General features: G+C 40.6%; 1 protein-coding gene across 5 annotated transcripts in view; it reads left to right on the top strand.

Moving 5' to 3' along the window:
* The first annotated feature begins 991 nt into the window (after window positions 1–991).
* PTPRK (protein tyrosine phosphatase receptor type K) overlaps window positions 992–18,766 on the top strand; it is a 505,641-nt gene continuing 487,866 nt past the window's right edge. For 3 of the 5 annotated variants that reach the window (XM_033098848.1, XM_033098837.1, XM_033098829.1), the window contains exon 1: window positions 994–1,307. In XM_033098848.1, coding sequence (XP_032954739.1) covers window positions 1,211–1,307 — 97 coding nt within the window. In that variant the 5' untranslated portion in view covers window positions 994–1,210. Of the gene's footprint in view, window positions 1,308–18,766 lie in introns of all 5 variants that reach the window. The other 2 variants (XM_033098859.1, XM_033098824.1) reach the window with 2 other exon arrangements.

Below are 18,766 nucleotides of genomic sequence, written 5' to 3'. Positions count from 1 at the left end.
AGTTAAATGTGGCATATGGTGAAAGCACTTCAAGCTGCTGGAGAAGTAGCAAACTGTAAACTACTTCACTGTAGTAACAGGCGTATAGCATTATTTTCCTCCGGATGAAATAATGTGTTGCTGTTTTTATTGTCGGTGTAAAGTCCTTTTGTTAAATACTTATGTCTTAAATAGCTATTAGATACTAAAAACAACACAAAAACCCTTTCTACTCCAGCAGACTTATGTGAAAAGAAAGGATAATAAGCCCTGATGCAGTTCTCAGGTTTTTCCTAAGGGAAGAAGTGGAAAGAGGCTGGAAGGTTTCAGAACAAGCAAAGTCAGTGAAGTAGAGAGTAAATCCAAATATTCGGCAAATGATAAATAAACCATAAAGGAGACACGCCAGCTGTTCACACTGGAAAGTTACCGGACGTTTATTTTGGTTCAAGTTTTATTTCTGCATGACTAAGGAACAGTAAGTTTTTTATGGGGGAGGGGTTCTTATTCTTTATTACATGATTAAGGAACAGTGAGTTATCAATGTAGGCGCATGTCTCCTTAGGGCGCTTGCTTCTACAGTCCCCCTTCTTCCTACCAGCCGCCGCTCCGGTGGGACCTCCACCATGGGAACATAACCCCAGGGCGCCCGTTCTCGGGCAGCGGGGACTCTCTGCGCTCGTCCTCTATGATCCCGCCACACAGCTTGCCAAACTCTCGCATCTCAAATTCCGATTTCTGGAACAGGACAGCGAACCGCGCCGGCTCGCGTTTCCCGCCTGGGCTCTCCTCCCTCCGCGGCGGGCGGCGGGGCCCCGCAGCGAACAAAGGCAGCGAGGGGCACGGGGCGCGCGGCCGGGACCGGCGCGCATCTCTCCGGCAGGAGGCGGCGGCGGCGCCGCGCCCGAGCCCGCATTCCTGAGAAGCGCTGGAGCCCGCCGACGACGTCACCCCCGGCTCCGCCTCCGTCCCTCCCCGAGCAAAGTAACTCTTGACTAACAGGAGCAGTCTCGGACCAGCCATGGAGAGCTGCCGCCACGGCCGGCCGGCGACGCGGGCTCCCCAGACGTAGTTTGGCTACCGCGAAGAAGGAAAAAGTGCCGGCGGGCAGCTGTGGGCTTCCCGCCCTTATCCCGCGAGGTCCGGCCGTCATCTCAGTCGTGGATTTCGCTGCGATCCCCTCGGCAGCTCTTTGCAAAGAAAGCTGCTTGAAACTTCTCCCAAAGTCGACATGGATACAGCGGCAGCGGCGCTGCCTGCTTTTGTGGCACTCTTGCTCCTCTCCCCGTGGCCTCTCCTGGGATCGGCCCAAGGCCAGTTCTCCGCAGGTGAGTGGCCCCGACGACTGCCTCCGGCCACGGGCTCGCGACGGGGTGGAGTGGCTCCTCGCCAGGGCCGGGGATAAGGATTTGGGGAAGCTTTCGCAGCCAGGTGAGGGGGCACAGGGAAAGATGTCCCCAGAGTTTGTGCCAGGTGGGACGCGGGGCCCTGGGCTGGGCGTCCCTTGGAGCAGGTAACTTTTGTCTTCGCGATCCATTGTTCCTTTCTGAGGCTTGCTCCGGGCGCAGGCTGGCCGAGCAGTGCGGGAGTGAGACACTGCTTTTCTTGGGAAACTGGTCGCTTTGGCGTCCGGTGCAGGCAGCACCGCGCTGGGGAAGAGAAAGAAAAAGTAGTTACGACTCCGGGGACGGCTACTCTGCTGCTAGCGGTGCAGGCTTGTTTCTCTCTGCTACTAGTGTTTAAAAAAATTTCCCCGGGAAGCCATTGTCAGAAACGTGGAGACTCCAAGTCTGACCTCGGCGCGCTTTGCCAGGTGCTTTTTGTCCCGGGAATAACCTCCCTTGACTATTGTCTAACTACTTCCCCGTCCCTCCCCCAGTCCCTTTCTCCTCCCCCACTGTTGGGCTGCTCCAGGCTTTGCCCTGAGGGTTAGGGAACTGCGGGGAGCAGGTTCCGTGCGTTTCTTGTTTTGAAATATGATTCTAAGGATCCACACCGAGCGGTCCTAGGCAGCGAGGGCTGGGAGCCGGGTCCGGGAAGCCTCACCACCCGTGTGGTAGCGGGTTCTTCGAGCTGAGCCACGACGAAGCTGGCCCAGCTGCTCCCAGAGCTGGCCTGGGTGATGGGGGCTGCAAACGACTTCTGCCCGCCCGTCCCCTCCCACCCCCCAACCCAAAAGGAGGGATGTGGTGCGGTCTCACGTGTTAACTGTTTGGGTTCTAGGTGAAGCCACTTAGAGAAGTCCGTGAAACCTCGTCTCCCATTTCCGTCCTGTGTTCCCTTCCAGTTTTGTTATCCTTCCCATTGGCTGCTTCTTTCGTTCTCTCCTCTGGGGGCTCTGAAGTTTCACCAGGTGGACGCTGGGGAGCAGGCTGCCGGGCGCTTGTCTGCTTCCCGCTGATCCCGACAACTTTTCTAGCCAATTCACCCAGCTCAGATTGGCTGGCGAGCGCCTTGGTTCTCAGTGCAGATGGAGACACAGAGGTGGCCGAGGGGTGTCGGAGAAGACGGGGGAAGTGACAGCTGCGCTTCTGGCTGAGACCGCAGGGCATGGAGAACGAACTTTGCACAAGTCGGTTTCTCTCCCGGTTTTGGCTGCCCGGTTTCCAGGAAATAAACTTAAATGGTTGTGATCTGGAGTAGTGTGAAATAATTCCCTTTCATCCCCTCCTCCTCGTAGAACTCTATAAAAGGAGTTAGACAACAGATTCAGGTGGCAGCTTGTGTTGTGCACTCAGGCAGATCATGAAATACAGCGGGTAGAGGAAAAGCTATGTATATAGGTAATGTATATATACAAAAGACAACAGCTTCGTGCAGTGACTGATACAATGGCTCAGTTTAATTCTTTCTGGAGTAAGCATTACTGCATGCATCTCTGACGTATGACTCCCATTAGCATTGGAACTGTGCTTGATGTAAGTCATTATATGCGGGCAACTTGGAGGGAGTATTGATTTCTGCAGTGTGTATCACTGCACAGAGAACCTACGCTTGAAAAAGCATGTAGTTTGTTAATTGAAAGTTTGAATTCTACCAGTTGCATGATTAAACTTACATGTATTCAAGAGTTGCAACTATTAATGTCTCAACAGCTGATGGGTATATTGTCAGCAATAGAGGAACTTCTCTTTTTCTCTTTTCAAATGTTATTTACCCTTTAATGAGCAAGTAAATAATAAATTTCCTCCAGCAGAATGTGCAGATGAACTTTTCTGATCCCTGGAGTTCAGATCTCTAATGAACAATTGTGTTCTTAGACATCTAGTTCTAAGTAATTTAACTAACTATGCGTGGCTTTTCTTTAGTGACAAAGCAAAACATTTGACTTTATGTTATATTTAAGTAAAAGAATATGCAATTCTATTATGCAGTTCTCCCAAGACTTTTATCTCAAAATTTTGCCATTCAGGACTTATATATATGCCCAGAAACGAATGCCTTTTATTTCCATAGTTAAAAGTCAAATTATAGATCTGCTTTTCTCCATAAATTAAAAGTTTGTTTTGTAAAAAAATCTGTTTTCTGGCTATCCTAAGTCATTTGGTATTCTACCGTCATCAGATTTTTTTTGAAAGATTTGTTGCAAAGATATGGATTCAGGGATTGGAGGTGTGTTTCTTGTTACCGTTCGGCCCCCCCCCACCCCCCCCCCCGCCACCCTCCATTACATTCTACTTTAAATGATGAACTCTTAGTTCTTCTGAAAAATCTAAATAAAAACACTTTAAAGTCTAAAACAAATATGTGTTCATAATTTTGAAATAACCTGTTAAATATGTTTTTTAAATCACACCCATTTAGGCCAATTTACCACTTTTAGATATTATCATGTGGTTCCTAATGTAGTAAGCTTCAAAATTTTGAAGATTGAGGGTTGTTGGATCTTTGATATATGTACTCATGTAGTCTGCTTTGTTTAAACCACAAATTTAAGAGTATTTTTATCATTGTGACTTTTATCTTAGTTTTCGGAGTTAAAGTGTAAAAATGTTGCATGGGGAGCCTCTTTCAAACCACACTTCCTATAAATATCAACTTATATTCTTTCAGTTTAATCTCTCACTTAAAATTACATCAGTGTCATGTTATATCTGGGGAAACAGAGGCATAGAAGCACAAATATGTCCTGGAGTTTATTCACTGGATTTTGTTGCTGTTATCTCTTGGTATAAAAATGTGAGACATTTTTCTGTGTCAGGACTCAGATGACTGACAAAAATCAGTCACACATGAGGTAACTTGGAAACTCAAACTTTCTCATCTGTAAAATGGGGATAATACCCATCCTGACCTTTCTTTCCACCTGGTTTGGATGAAGATCCTATCCAATAATGCATGAACTGGCACCGTGAATTGTGAAGCATCATGCAGCTGTCTGGGGTGTAATCATCATATATTAAGGTAGCTAAATTCCTTGCCTTCAGTCTTTACTTGCCCGCACACTCTCTCCTAGTGAGTACAGGCTGTTCAAGATTGTGTGTGTCTCACTTCGCCAGTCATTTATTTTAATCAGTATTAAACATAAACAACCCCTGTTGGCTAGACCATCATTTTATCAGCACAGTGAGAGAAATTATCCTTTTTTATTTTATTTTATTTTTACTTACGTCATGCAAATCTTTACGTGAACTAATAAACCTATGCACTATTAACATTCCTTCTATAGTATTTTAATTATAGAAGAAATATATTTTAAGTTAATTTCTTTAGCTGTTTGTTCAACTGCTGGTAGTTCAACTTTTTCATCTCAGAGTGGAGAAAAATATGCAGCTTTTTAGGTGCAGTCTTATCAATGACCTAGAGAGGGACTATTGTTTCTCTAGTATGATATGAGCCTAGAAATGCAGCTGAGGATCCTGCCTCGAATATAGTCCCTGGCATGTCACACTAAGCGTGCACTCATTTGGTTTCTGAGGACCTTGCAACTCATCTGAGCAGTGCCACTTTCCTAGTGTCTGATGCCTTAATGTCTCTGTATGCGAAGTTATAGATTATTTCTCTTATGCTTATTACCTGCTAGGACTTTACATCAGAGACAGCTTGTTGTCAGTTTTGCCTTTTAGTTTTCTGTTTGGATTGGCCAGAATCCCTCGGTCCCTCAATTCATTAAAACTCCAAATTCTAATCACTAGTAATGATATGTAACTGGATATTCCCAGGACTCTTTTTTCTCTCACTAGTGCCCTTATATTTGACTCTGTTGATTTTCCTAGATTGCAAGATATCGTTTTGTGTCTGGCCTACCCAGATGGGAAGAGGCAGGTCTGGCTGCGCTTGGGCTTTGGCAAGTGTGCTGCTGACAGCTCTTCTCTTTGTATTCATAAATGAGAATTGGACAAATAAATCAAGCCCTCTGCCACTCCTCCCCTCTCCTTCCCATTCCTCTCTATCAGAAACAAAGCCCCACATGCACATACACAAAATCACAGCTTTTTTGTTTTCACCAAGTATCTTTTATTGCTGGACATGTTCTGAAAACCTGGAAATAATGACTTGACCCCCTACCCAGTGCAAACACCAATCCTCCCAGCAAATCTCATAGTTCTAGCAATGATAGTTTACTACATGTTTTTATGGCCTTTAAAAAAAATGTAATTCATGTAATGTGGTCCTATGTAGACAGACCATGTGGTTGCCTTCTAATACTTTGAAATGCACTTTTCTAGGTCTGCTTAAGGTGTGGTATTAAAAACAGTGTAAGTCATGCTATTTAAATATGGATCTGCTACTCAGATGCATGACAAATGCTGTCCTCATCTCTCCCACGGTGTCCCATTTCCCTTGTGTGCTCTTCATGTGGGCCGGAAGAGGAATTCTGGAAGACTGAGAGCAGGAAACATCAAGAGAGTTTACAGATTGTTCTTACAGAAAAAACAAAGAACACTTGGGAGTTTGTGTGTGCCCGTGTGTTAGTGTGTGTGTTTGATCTTTAATTTTCCAAAGAGGAAAAAAAGCTGTATTTTTGACTTGTTTATTAGACTCATCCTTTGCCTTTGTCCAAACACATTCATTTCTAAAACTTTCCCTTTGTGTATTCCTCTCAGACTGTACTCTTTGATCATATGTATCTGGTTTGTGTTCCTTTATCAAATGGTGTTTCTCTTGGCCTAAAAAGGTTATAATTGCTTTTGAACATGACTTGTTTTTTCCATCAAAACTCATGCTGTTTGTCGGAGTTACTAAATGATGATAGTTTGGCATCATGTCTTAAACTGGTATTTGAAGACTAAGTATGTAGATCAATCAGGCTAATTTTTATTTTGATTAAAGCCAGAAACTTTCAAATCCATGAAATAATCTTTTAATGTCACACAATCTTTATTTGTGCTTATACGGCTATATCTCTGAATGGAAGAGAAAGTTTAAGTTCCTTTTTGTAAATAGGAATAGCCATTTTGAGTACTACATTAGCTGATATTTTGAGATGAGAGAGATAAGTTATACACAGCTATGCTTTGGAAAACTTCTAAAAAACTATGTATGAATGTTCGATGTCAGTGTGAGCTCCGGGGGTAGATAGTTTACAAACCTCAAACTCCATCTTAGTGGAAATGTGTGTTATGGAAAATGTTCTTAAAGAAGAAACATGGTTCCACATGAAAGGTTTTATGAGTTCCATGGAGATTCCGTTGTGAGAGATATATTTTCTTTCCTGTAGTATTCTTGGGGGAATTCTTTTGATTGCAGTTAATATTCTAGTAATAAGACTGAAATTCCATAATTAAAAAACACTTAGTTTTGTGAGGCTTGTCAGATGCTTGAGGCTCTCGGAGAACCTCGGGCCTGGGGTGGAAGGATCGCATTGATCCTGATGTGGAACGTTGCCATTTCCCCACTTAACTCTGGCTGCGTTTTTTGGCATTCTCCTCTGTGACTTGATAATCCATAAAAATTACAAGTGGCTTATTTTGTCACTTGTAATTGTTTTAGGAGCAAATTAAGTAGTCCTTAATGAAATAATCCATGTCTCCACTTTATAAGATTGTAGAGCTCTGTTAATAACAATGACGAACAGGGCAGTTCTAGCTGAATCCTACTACAGGCACCGCTCTAGAGATTATTTTCATAAGAAGAACTCAGAAATAAAGCCAAATAAAATTGTTGAGTTTATTGTTTGCATTAATTTTGTTGGGAAAGCTGAAAGGTGTAAATGTGCACACACACCTACACACCTTAACAATGATGGAATTTCATTGTCCAAAATTTCAGGTGACAAGGAAGCTAAGAACATCTAGAGATGAGGTTAAACCCCTATAACTTTCATTCTTGGGAAGAGTATTGAAAATAGATAATGATTTTCTTTCTTTTATAGGTGAAGAAACTGAAATGGAAAAGAATTGTGTAGTATTCAATACATTGTAGTATACTATACTTCTAATGAGAACGTAATAAATCTTCCTCCAGATTTGTGTCTATTTATATAAACCCTCCACAATGCAGCCTGCTCTTTAGCTGGCTGATTGTAGGCTGGTTCTCCAAGCTCCATCCTGGGCAACAGCTGACCAGCTACAGAAATACCCCTAATCCTCGTGAGGCAGTGGGGTTAGTACTTAGCAGCTGTGAAAGTGGCAGGCTGGTCTCAGCTCCTTGATATGAGAGGTGATTCGCCTTAGCAAATTTGAGAGCAGAGAGGAAGCCTTTCTAAGGCCCTCCCTGCCCATCCAGGGCTTGATGGCTGATTATGTCATGCTCATTGGATCCCTCACATGCAAGGTGCCCTAGAATTTTGCGACTTGAATTGCTGTCCATGGGTCAGCAGCATCAGCAGTACTTGGAACCTTGTGATGATTTTGTGATTACTATCAGAGCCCACCCAGACGGACTGACTCAGGATCTGCAGTTTAGTAAAATCTCCATATTTACCTGAACATTTAATTTTGAGGAACACTGCTTTAGGACAAAAAAACAAAACAAAACAAACAAGCAAACAAAAACCAGTTTGAAAATAATTGCCACATGCACTTTACTGTAGAATTCTAAGAGTATTGTGAAAGGATTAATTATAACATGAAAAGAATTTCCTTGGGATCGTATTTCTGATCAGTATTTACTTAACTGTAATCTAACACCCCAGACACATCAAAGCAATATCATATAGGTCTTTTTTTGAAAAGAATACTCACAATTTTGAAAAATATTTTCATAATAAAAATGAGGCTAAATAGTTTGGGTTATGGATAGTGCTGTATGAGAATATTTAAAGGTAAACATATTACCTGAGGGACCAAACAAGATTCATACCAGTCATTTTTACTTAGCATATTGATATGTTGATACAGGAAATAGTATTTCCTATGACAATACTAGTAGCAGCAATTTCTTGTTTTGTGTTTCTCGTTTTCCTCTAAGGGTAATTTAAGGATCATTGTGGTAAGGAGCTCGTTTATAGGACAGTCAAACATAGTGAATGGGAGTTAGATAGACTACATTAAATATCACTGGTGTTCTTTTTACGACCTTTTGTATTCATATGTAAGAACTGAGATTCTTGTCAGTTTTCTCAAGAGAAAAATTATGATGTAATAGACAGTGCACACTCTTCATGTCAAAACACAATTTTACTTGCATTTTATAGCTTGCTTTAGCATTTTTTAGAAAATGAATTTTCACAGAAGACCTAATTGCCTTCTTATTAATGAGCCTGTAAGTGTGTTTTGTTATCCATTTACTATTCTAAATGTGTCGACTTTTGCTGGCTGTTTCAACAGTGAAGTCTCTGATTAAATCATGGCTGCTATATTTGTTTTTGCCATTCACTAGTGATTCAGAAAATACTGGCATAATGACATGCTTATGACAGAGACTAATAAAAAAACAAGAAGAATAAATTAATGTTAACTCATAAGAGTTGGTTGTATTGTGATATCGGGAGCTGGATTTTCGGGTAATAATACTGAGCATAATTCTCTACATACTTGATACTGTAATCGAAAGTCTGCTTAACCTGTATTGTTTGAAATACAAAATCAATAGTTCTGGATTGATAAATAAACTGCAAATCAGGGATTTCCACAGTTACCTAATATAGGCGTAATTATTTACCTAATAATGGTGTTTAAAGGAAGATGTCTCATTGATGGAGAGAAACTCTGAAAGGTACTTCCACACATTTTCAAGAGCTTCAAAGTTGAAGGCTTTGACTCTTCTTTTTCTTAATTTCATTTCAAATTCTAGAGCTTCCCTTTTATACTAGTTCTACTTTTATCACTATCAGTGATAATTAGGCTCACTGATTCTGTTGCACAGTGGAGAGGAGAGATAGTTCTAAAGCAATTGCAAAAACAACAATAGAAACTGCTATTTACTAAGTGCCTATGACCCTCCAGGCCTTATGACCAATTATGACATAATTTTAAATTCTCATGATAATCTTTAAGATTGAAATTACCTTCATTTTGCAGCTGAGACCAAGTGAGGTTAAGTAATAACTTGCCTTAGGTGACAGTGTGTGAGGAACTGGTAGAGCCAAGGTGCATTATTGAATAATACACACATGTAGCAATTTTTAGAATTTTTTGGGGTCACATATTGGCAGAAAATGCAACCGAGACCGGTTGGAACAAAAAACGGAATTTATTCTCTCTTCCAATGACAGTTCAGGTGGAGCTTGACTTAGGAGTTTACATAATTCCTTTGATATGATGTGTCTGTGCCTGCTCAACCTAGCTAGCTCTGGGGCGCGCCAGGATCTTTGTTCTTGGGCCCCAGATGTAGAGACAAGGTAGCTTCAGCAGCTCTCAAGTCACAAGATCCCAGGTTTTAGTCCGTTAGGAAAATGTGAACTTCTGTGCTGATTGCCCCTGAAAAGCCCTGAGGTCCACTCTGATTAGATCCAGTGAATCATGTGTCTAACCCCTGAATCAGAAGGCTCTGACTGAGGGAGAGTAAGTGTGCTAATTGGCTTAGTTCACTAGGATTCTGGGTTCAGCCCTAGGTCCCCTACCAGGTCACACAGACTGATACAGGGGACTGTGGATCAAATCATCAGTTGTCAACAGGTACTAGGGAATTGGGTTCTGGAAAGGCAACCAAACTGCAGTCAAAGCAAAGAGGGCAGTGCTACCTGTGTGTGTATTTATGATCCTTCTGAGAGGAAGAAAACAGGTGGTGGGGAAAAGACAGTTGGATCACTTGGTTCCCTGCTCTGGACCACTAGGTTGTGGCATCAGAAAGACATGGTAGTCTAAGCCTTAGTCTCTAAGGGGAAGTAGGTGGGAGAGGAAGAGGAAAGGCAAATTGTACCAGCCAGGTTTGTGTGCATTGCAGATCAGCTGTTCATAATTTAGGGAGGTTTTTTTATTTTTATTTTTTTATTTTTGGTTTTCCCCTTTAAGCCCTGCTTTAAAGCATATATATATATATATATATATATATATATATATATATATATATATATATATATGTAAATTTTCTATTAGTACTTTTTTTTTGTCTCAGTATTGAATAAGTCCAACATTAAAAATTGACAGAACTTTTGAGTGCTAAGCTGGACCTTATAAACTGATATTTTTTCTCTTGATATAATTTGCCCAAAGTAATACCACTTGGAAGAATTTGAGATCAAACTCAGTATTTCGATTCATAGGTCACTGTTGTTAACAACATATACATTGTTTTGCTTAATGGTAATTTATATAGATAATTATTATTTATAGTTTGTATTCTGAAGTTCTGAAACAATGTTCCCCAAAGCCAACCTGACTTATTTATGTATCCTGATGGATTTATTTATACATATGTGCACCATAGGTGTTTGAATGTATGCATTTATTTATTTTTAAGAGAAACCAGCACTGTGATAAATGATGCTAATTGACACAGAAATAAAACCTAATAACTCTTCACTTTGGAGACTAATTTTGAAAACCTCAAGAGGTGAAGGTGAACTTGCTTATAATTTTGATCTTCTCACCTCTGCTGCCTAACTTTAGAATGCATATGTGAACAACATGGGGTATTCAAAAGAGGAGCTGGAAGAAGGTACTGAATAATGAATAGAATGTAGAGAAGTAGCAGCTGTTGGCCCAGCCTCCCTTCTCACGATGAGAGGTTTATCGGCTTGTGTTAGATACCCGTCTGTGCTGGTGGCCGAAAGCTGGGTGTCACTGAGGACCAGGGGCCCAAATGTAGCTGTGCCAGTTTAGATCACCGTGTCATCCATCCCCAGGCACTTGCTAATGTCCCTTCTTTGGCCAGAGCTGCTGGCCTGGAACATAGGGGCAAGACGGTGATTCTGGAGGATGGCTTACACTGGAGGTTTATTATCACACACCTTTGTGTGTTATCTAAATAAAGTAATGAGTTAATTGTTTTCTTCCTTGTGTATTGCCTACTTTGTCTATGACTTTTTTTTTTTTTTAACTTGTTGTTATATCCTTGTCAGGTGTGATAACTGTGACTCCTGAAAGATGAAGTTTGTAGTAATTTGTCTAACATGCTGGCAGGTTGAAACAGTGCTATCTAATGTTGACTCACTGTTGCTTCTTTATCTAAACTCACACTTAAATACTCAGGAGATACATGCAGTGAAGGGGTTGGCAACAGCCTGCATCAGAGAGAGCAAAGGGCTTCTTTGGAGATCTACGTACAAAACCATTTTAGTGCACATAGCATTGGGTTTACCATAAGGCTGTACACACAAAAAGCTAGAAGCCTGCCAAAAAGGAATTACGCAAAAATTTGCCACGATGATAGTAAAATGCCACCAAATGGAATTTCCCCAAAGTTGAATAATCCAAAGTGTAAACAAGTTGTGCTGAGGCGAGAGCTTGTGTGATTTCTGGCGGCTCACGGTCACTCTCCCCTAGGAAACAGGATCAGGAAGGTTGGGGGCACCCGCCCAGAGGACAGTGTGTGTTAATGTGCCTTCACAGTGTGCACATTCGCATGCAGAGCCCCTGCTTCTTTGGCTACAGATTCCTGTTTGTTGTGACCTAGCGACGCTGCCGCTGTTGCCCTGACTCTCATCAGCCTTCCCTCTGCTGCTTCAGTGGTGCGCACTGTCCAGAGCCGTGGGCAGCTACTAGAGCGGGAGGCCAGGCACCCGTAGAGAGAACTGGCCAGGAATCAGGGCGGACCATGACCAGCCTGGCACCGCCCCTGCACCTGCATCCTGGAAGCAGGGTAAATTCTAGTCCAGGTGCTGTGGCCATTTCTGTTGAAGGAGGCAACGGTATCGTCATTTAAATACACCCCTTTGCCCTACCAGGAAATCGAGATTTCAAATATCTGTCTCAAAAGAGGTCCACATGACTTCCAGTGTGTGAATTAAGGAGAAGAGTTAATTTGGGCGATGTGCAAATATTTTCTATCTCAGCAAAATCAAAATTGACAAATTACATAGACCCAAGCTTCAAAAGCAGGAATTTGCAAAACTGCTTTGTTTTGGTTAAGTCACTCACATTTTGTTCCCAATTTATCTTTAAGCAAAGGACACTCATAGAATATATAGCATCATTTTAAGCTCACAGACTTTGGAACCTCACTGTCTGAGGGTGAGTACTGATTCCAACATATATTTTTTTTTTGCTTCATGATCCAACCCCTTTCCACAAGTGTAAAATGGAATCATTCAAATACCTATTCCAGGTGTTTTGAGGAATAATGAATGAAAGTGCTTAAAAGAGTGCCTGGCACACTAATAAAATTCATTCAATCTTAGGCAAGTTGGAGGAAGTACGAAATTTTGGGCATCCATGAACCTGGGTACCATCTGGAGTGATTTAATCTCAGCGACAATAAGAAAACTCTAAGGTGGGAGTAAGATTAAAAAGGGGAAATAACCGGAAAGTTGAGTGAGATCTATATTACTTCTAGAATTGTCCATCCCAGTGGGACTAATTTCCTGCCTAGGAGCAGTGCTCAGATTTCAAAATGATACCTTTAGAATTCAGCAGCAAATAAGACGGGCCTCCAGGACTGCTGAAGAATGTTGTTTTCCCAAAGGTTATAGAATGAGAAAAGGATATCCGCACTGCCCTCTTTGCATTTGACACATGCTAAGTAAATGCGTTATTGGCATTTAGAACATCATTTACCTAGGAATTCTAGATAACTTTTTTTGTTTTCTTTTTGAAGGTTTCTGTTGATATTTCATCTTCTTTAGCCCTGGTTGTTTCAAATCCATTAAATCCCAAGCCACTGTCAACAGAGTAAAGCGTTTTTCGAGTCCAGCCCTGTGGGGTATGGGGCTGGCCAAACTTTTGACAACTGGTAGCTCACTTGCAGGGTTGCTCTTTGCCAGTCAATCCAGAGGTTAGCCTCACTAAACTTCAACAGGGATTTCATGTTCGATTCACATTTTGGATTTTCTGTACCCTTTCATCTTCTTACTGTATCTCTTCTGGCTGTAATTGAAACAATCATCCATTTCCCGTGTGTTATACTTACGAAAATATTTTGAAAATATCTTCAGACATAATTAAACATTCCTGTTGACGTTCTCATCAGAGCACCTCTTTGCATTGTAGGTATGAATCTCGCTAAAAATAAGTGCTTATAGTATTCAGTTTATCACAACATTGCAACTTAGTATCCTGACTGGATGCTCCTACTAATATAGATGGGTCTTTGTGATTGTGGTGGCAGCAGGTGTCTTCATAAGCTCCTCTCCATTTTGTTGACATAAGAAATGCCAAACCTGTAGAGAATTTTTATGAGTTTATTTGAGCCAAACTGATGACATATGCCAGGGAGCAAGATTTCAAATGCTCCAGAGAATAACAGTTTTGCAGCTTCCTTTATGCATTTGAAATTAAGGAGGGGATTATAAGGAAGATTGGAGAAAGCAAGGGAGGGATTGGATTAAAGGATAGTCAAGATTATGTGCTCTCTTGAGCGTTAATACCCCCTTGGAAGAGTATTACTTCTGGTATTTCAAAGGCGTATTAACTAGATGCAGGAGAACAAGGCACCGGGCTTGCTTAAGGCAAAGAATACAATTGTAGTAAAGAAGTTGTATGCCTGGGGCATGACTACCCACATGACCTGCCCAGTTAGGAATTGATGATCAGATCACCCCGTGAGGTTACTTTCCATGGAACCCCTTTTGTCATCCACAATTTATATGTTTTCTTAAGGAGCTGACCTTATGGTGCACTGTCAGGGAGGAAAAGTTCCCTTCTACCCCTCAAGGTTCTTCTGGCTGAATTCATATTGAAATTAACATGAGACACATTAGGGAAAAAAAAGAAAGTTTAATAACACGTCTACCTCCTGTACACACATGAGACACAGGAACACTGAATAGCTCACCGAAATGGCAGAAGCCATCACCTTGAATGCTACATATAGACAAAAGATGATTTTGGGGGTGGTGAGTAAGTTAGGGGAGGTTACCAGAGAAAGCCTAGAAAACAAGGGTAAGATCATTATGCAGATATAAATACCTGCCTTCTCCTAGGATAGTGGAGGCAGGTCTGGTACCCAGAGAGAAACACCCTTACAGATGGAGATTTCCCTTAAAAATGTAAATATCTTTCTTTTTTTTTTAAACAAAGTGTAACTTCTACTTTGTTTTCAGCGCTTCTCCCAGACCTGCTATTTCTTAAAATTAACCAGCCTAACATAATCAATACCCCAAAGAGGCATATTTTGGGGTAGCAAATTCAAACCTCCTTCAACATTATTTGTCCAGGTTCATAGTCGATAAAAAGGAGAATTAGTAAACTTCTATAGCACATATAAACTTAAATATGCAACCATTCAAAAAAGGGGATGCATATCTGGACTGCATGTTCTAGGCTCCATAATCATGATCCAGTTATTATTTGGAAAGCAGACTGGTCGTTTCATATATCGCAACTAATATCTAAAGCAGGGGTGTCAAAACTGCGGCCCGCGGGCCAGCTGCGGCCCATGATCCATTATTAATTGGCCCGCAGCAAATTCCAAAAATATATTTAGTTTACTTAAATAAACCAGGTGAGGCAATACGTACTTCACCTCGAGTGAGTGGCCCGGCTGTTTGTGTATTTTACCGCATATGGCCCTTGGTGAAAAACGTTGAAAAAAGTTTGGACACCCCTGATTTAAAGGATACCGAAGAAGGAAAAGATTGGGTATGGCAGACCTGTGTATGAAATGAAAATACTATATAATATACAGTATACTTTGTGGACAAAAAAAGTGTTGCTGTAATGAATCATCGATTCCTAACTGGGCTACGTGGTGAGTTACACTCGAGGCCTAACTTCTGTAAAGAAAGGTTTTTAAGCAAGTCTTGTGCATTGTTCTTGTGCATCTAAGTTAATACGCCTGAAGTCATACCCCTGAAAGGGTTAACCACCCTTAAGAAAGCGCATAATCCTGTAATCCAATTCCTGCCTTGCTTTCTTCCACCTTCCTGTAATCTTCCTTACATCCCCTCCTTAATTTCAAATGCATAAGAGAAACTGCAAAGCTGTTATTCTCTGGAGCATTTTAGATCTTGATTCCGGGCAATTGTCATCATTTTGGGCTCAAACTCTTAAATTCTTTACAGGTTTGGACATTTCTTATGTTGAGAACTTGATAATATATACAGGAACTATAAATTCTAACAGTGTAGTTCAGACCGTGATTTTCAATCTTTCTGCATGAGGGAGTTGGAGAAACCCATAAACCAGCCAATATTACAGCAGATCTCTCCAGAAGAACCTAGGTGCTCCGACACCTTACTGAATGGCAGTCTCTTAGATTCTGCAGAGTACATTGTGTCCTTTCTTGGCCCCTTCTTATCAGGAATGCAGATCCAAGGTGAGACCTGGGAATAGCTTTGAGGGCTGTTGTTCATTCCTTTCTCAGATACAGGAATTTATGGGCCGTGCTTTGAATTTCCGACAGATACGTGCTGTTCATCTATGGAAGATCTTTCCTAGTCCCTCAGCAGTTTGCTCAGAGTGTGGAGTCCGCATACTAGTAGATAGAAGCAGTCTACCGACCCCCATCACTTATTCATAATTATACCACAAACTTCCCCAGTTGCCAACACATTTTAGAAAAGCATGCAATTTTATTAAAGGTGTCTCCATGTTGCTTTCAAATATAGTTAAGTAAATGGGACGGGAGAAAGGAGGGGCAGGATGTCATATCAGAGTTTACCTTTTCCTTCAAAGCAGTGAGAGGTTTCTTTGCAGTGCAGACTTATTGTTGTTGACAACCCCCATCTGTTTTTGGGATTACAGCTACATCAAGCATTGTCTTTTATGTGAACAATGACAAAATGATATATGTATTCTGTACATTATGGCAATAGACTTGAACTTTAATGATAGCATGTCAAATATGATATTGTTTTGAGCTTGTTAAAATAGGTGATACCCGTCTAAATTAGCACTTTCTTTCTGGCAATACCTTGTTGGGGCAGGCAACATTGATTTGTGCATTCATATGATTGATTAGGATCCCTGTTAGAGAGGCTGGTGAGCTAGTGGCCTCTTCATTCAATAAGATGTGTATGACAGCTTGTCTCATTCCTTTCATGTTAATTCGGTGAAGTTCACCAAGTACAGGCATATTTCCCTATATTGTGCTTCACAGTTGGTGGTGGTTTTCAAAGTGAAGGCAGGACCTACCACCAGCAAAATGATTATGACTCGCTTTATTGCGATACTCCATCGTGATGATCTGGAACTGAACTCGCAATACCTGAGGTTTGCCTGTATTTAACGTGTGTCCATTTTCTGACAGGCTGTATGTTGAGCACACAGGGCAAACAGATGAAAAAGTTCAGTAAATCCCTGCCCTCAAGGACCTCACAGACTAGTTGGGGTACAATATGAGGTATACCATCAGAATATGGGGAAAGGACAGTCACTAACTGCTGGTGTGATTAGTTAGGCCTTTCTAAATCAGAAGCCCATCAGCGACAAAATTCCCAAGTATGGGCACACAGTGCTCCTGGAAAAATTAGTAAGAAATGGTGATGGTGGGAAATGTTTAACCATTGACTGTTAAAAAAAAAAAACAAAAAAACCCACCAAAGTTCAGGTTTTAGAATTTGCCAATTTCTACTATGTAAATACTCCCGCTGTCCTCAGGCTATCATTGCTGATTTCAAATGACCAATGTGATATCATAGAGTTGGGAAGAGATGTGAAGTAACACATCATTGTATAGTAATTCCACCACAGAAATGTAAGAGAACTACATAACCTCAAGAATAGGCTGTAATATAGTCATGATAAATGTAGTAAAACAATTAAGAAGTGATGACTTTTGAGTCAATACCTCTGTTTTAAGTATTCATATAATCTATTCAAATGTAAATTTTATAATCGAGTTTTTAACAAAGGTTGTGATGAACAAGCACTTCACAAAATTGCTGAATATTGTAACAGTTGCCGGTCAGGAGCTGGTATAATCTGGCTCCAGCATACCTCAATGCATTGTAATCTTGGAGATGGGTGTGAGGGGTCTGATCTTTGTTATGGGCCCTTCTAGAACAATCTTCCAATGGAGCAGGATTTAGAATGAGAAAGACTAGTCCATGTTGAAATCCACTAGGGAAGATTTAGTTATTAATAAGGTTTAGGTTCATAGATATAAAAAAGATGTAGAAATCAGAAGGCTTTTGGAGCATCCATTACAGAACCTAATCTCAGGAAAAGTCCCAAGAAGAAGAACGTCTTTATGCTTAACTCAAATTTCTTCACAGCACAGGATGAATATCTTCAGTCTTAGGTGTTGGTGTGAGTAGTTAAGCTCTCCTTAAGGACTGTTTACTTAGATCCCTGCTAAGTCTACTTAAAGACTAAGCTTCTAAAGGCCTTTGAATTATGTACCCTTTTAAGCTAAGCACCATCTTTTCCAGAATATTACACGGTAGGTGGTGGGCTTCCAGCCAATATAACTTGAAAATTACTATATAATTCTTGTAATGACATACCTTTTGTGGCCCACAAGAGCACCCAGAATTTGAGTTATTCAGAAATATTGGAAGAATAAACACTGTCAGTGAAGGTGAATGGATTTGCATCCCATTCTGCTGCTGTACATTGTTGCTTTGATGGATTTTTTTGAGTATATGAAATTAACATCTACAAAATCAATATTTGAAAAAATTAACATCTCTTATACATTTATGAGCTCTTGGCTTAATGATCTTTTATTATTTTCCAGAATTATCAATTGTTAACTAAATTTACTACTGATTATTTTACTTGAATTAAAATATGTATTATTTAGTCTCCACCAGTGTCACATACAAGTAAATGTTGTTTTAACATATGCCCTGGTAACATTTATTTCTATGAGACAAAAATATTCCATGCTCTGAAACAATGTACTGTAGGTTAATCCTGCAGTGCTAATTAAAAATTTTTGTACCCTTTGTGCCCTAGTCTCTGCCCACAAAGTTATTATCTAAAAGTAAGATATCCATACTTTGGAATATATTGTAAGATATTTTTGAAATTGGCAGATCGTTGATATGTTGTGTATATATGTTTTTTTTTTCCCTTTTGGTAAGAGTGTGTGTACATGCGTGTGTGTTTGTGTTAATTGAGTTGAATAATAAATGACAAAGTGCTGAAAAGTCCACAAGTGACTTATTGGCAAAATTGATTTATCCCTCTATGATTTTTCTCTGCATATCTTATATAAAATCTTTCATTTCATATCTGGGGAAAAAAATCTTCTCTTTCCTCATATAAGAACAATTTCAAGAATTTGGAAGCATTCCAAACTTTACAATTTAGATTCCATAACAAAATTTACCCAATCTGTTGAAAACAAAATACAGATTTTAATTCTCCTCAATTAGTGGTCTCTCTTCCTTGAAACAGGTGGGAGAAGAGATAAAGAC

Source organism: Rhinolophus ferrumequinum, chromosome 3, assembly GCF_004115265.2.
Source record: "Rhinolophus ferrumequinum isolate MPI-CBG mRhiFer1 chromosome 3, mRhiFer1_v1.p, whole genome shotgun sequence".
Classification (NCBI taxonomy): domain Eukaryota; kingdom Metazoa; phylum Chordata; class Mammalia; order Chiroptera; family Rhinolophidae; genus Rhinolophus; species Rhinolophus ferrumequinum.
The sequence above is the reverse complement of the archived record's forward strand: the minus strand, read 5'-3'. Positions and strand labels throughout refer to the sequence as shown.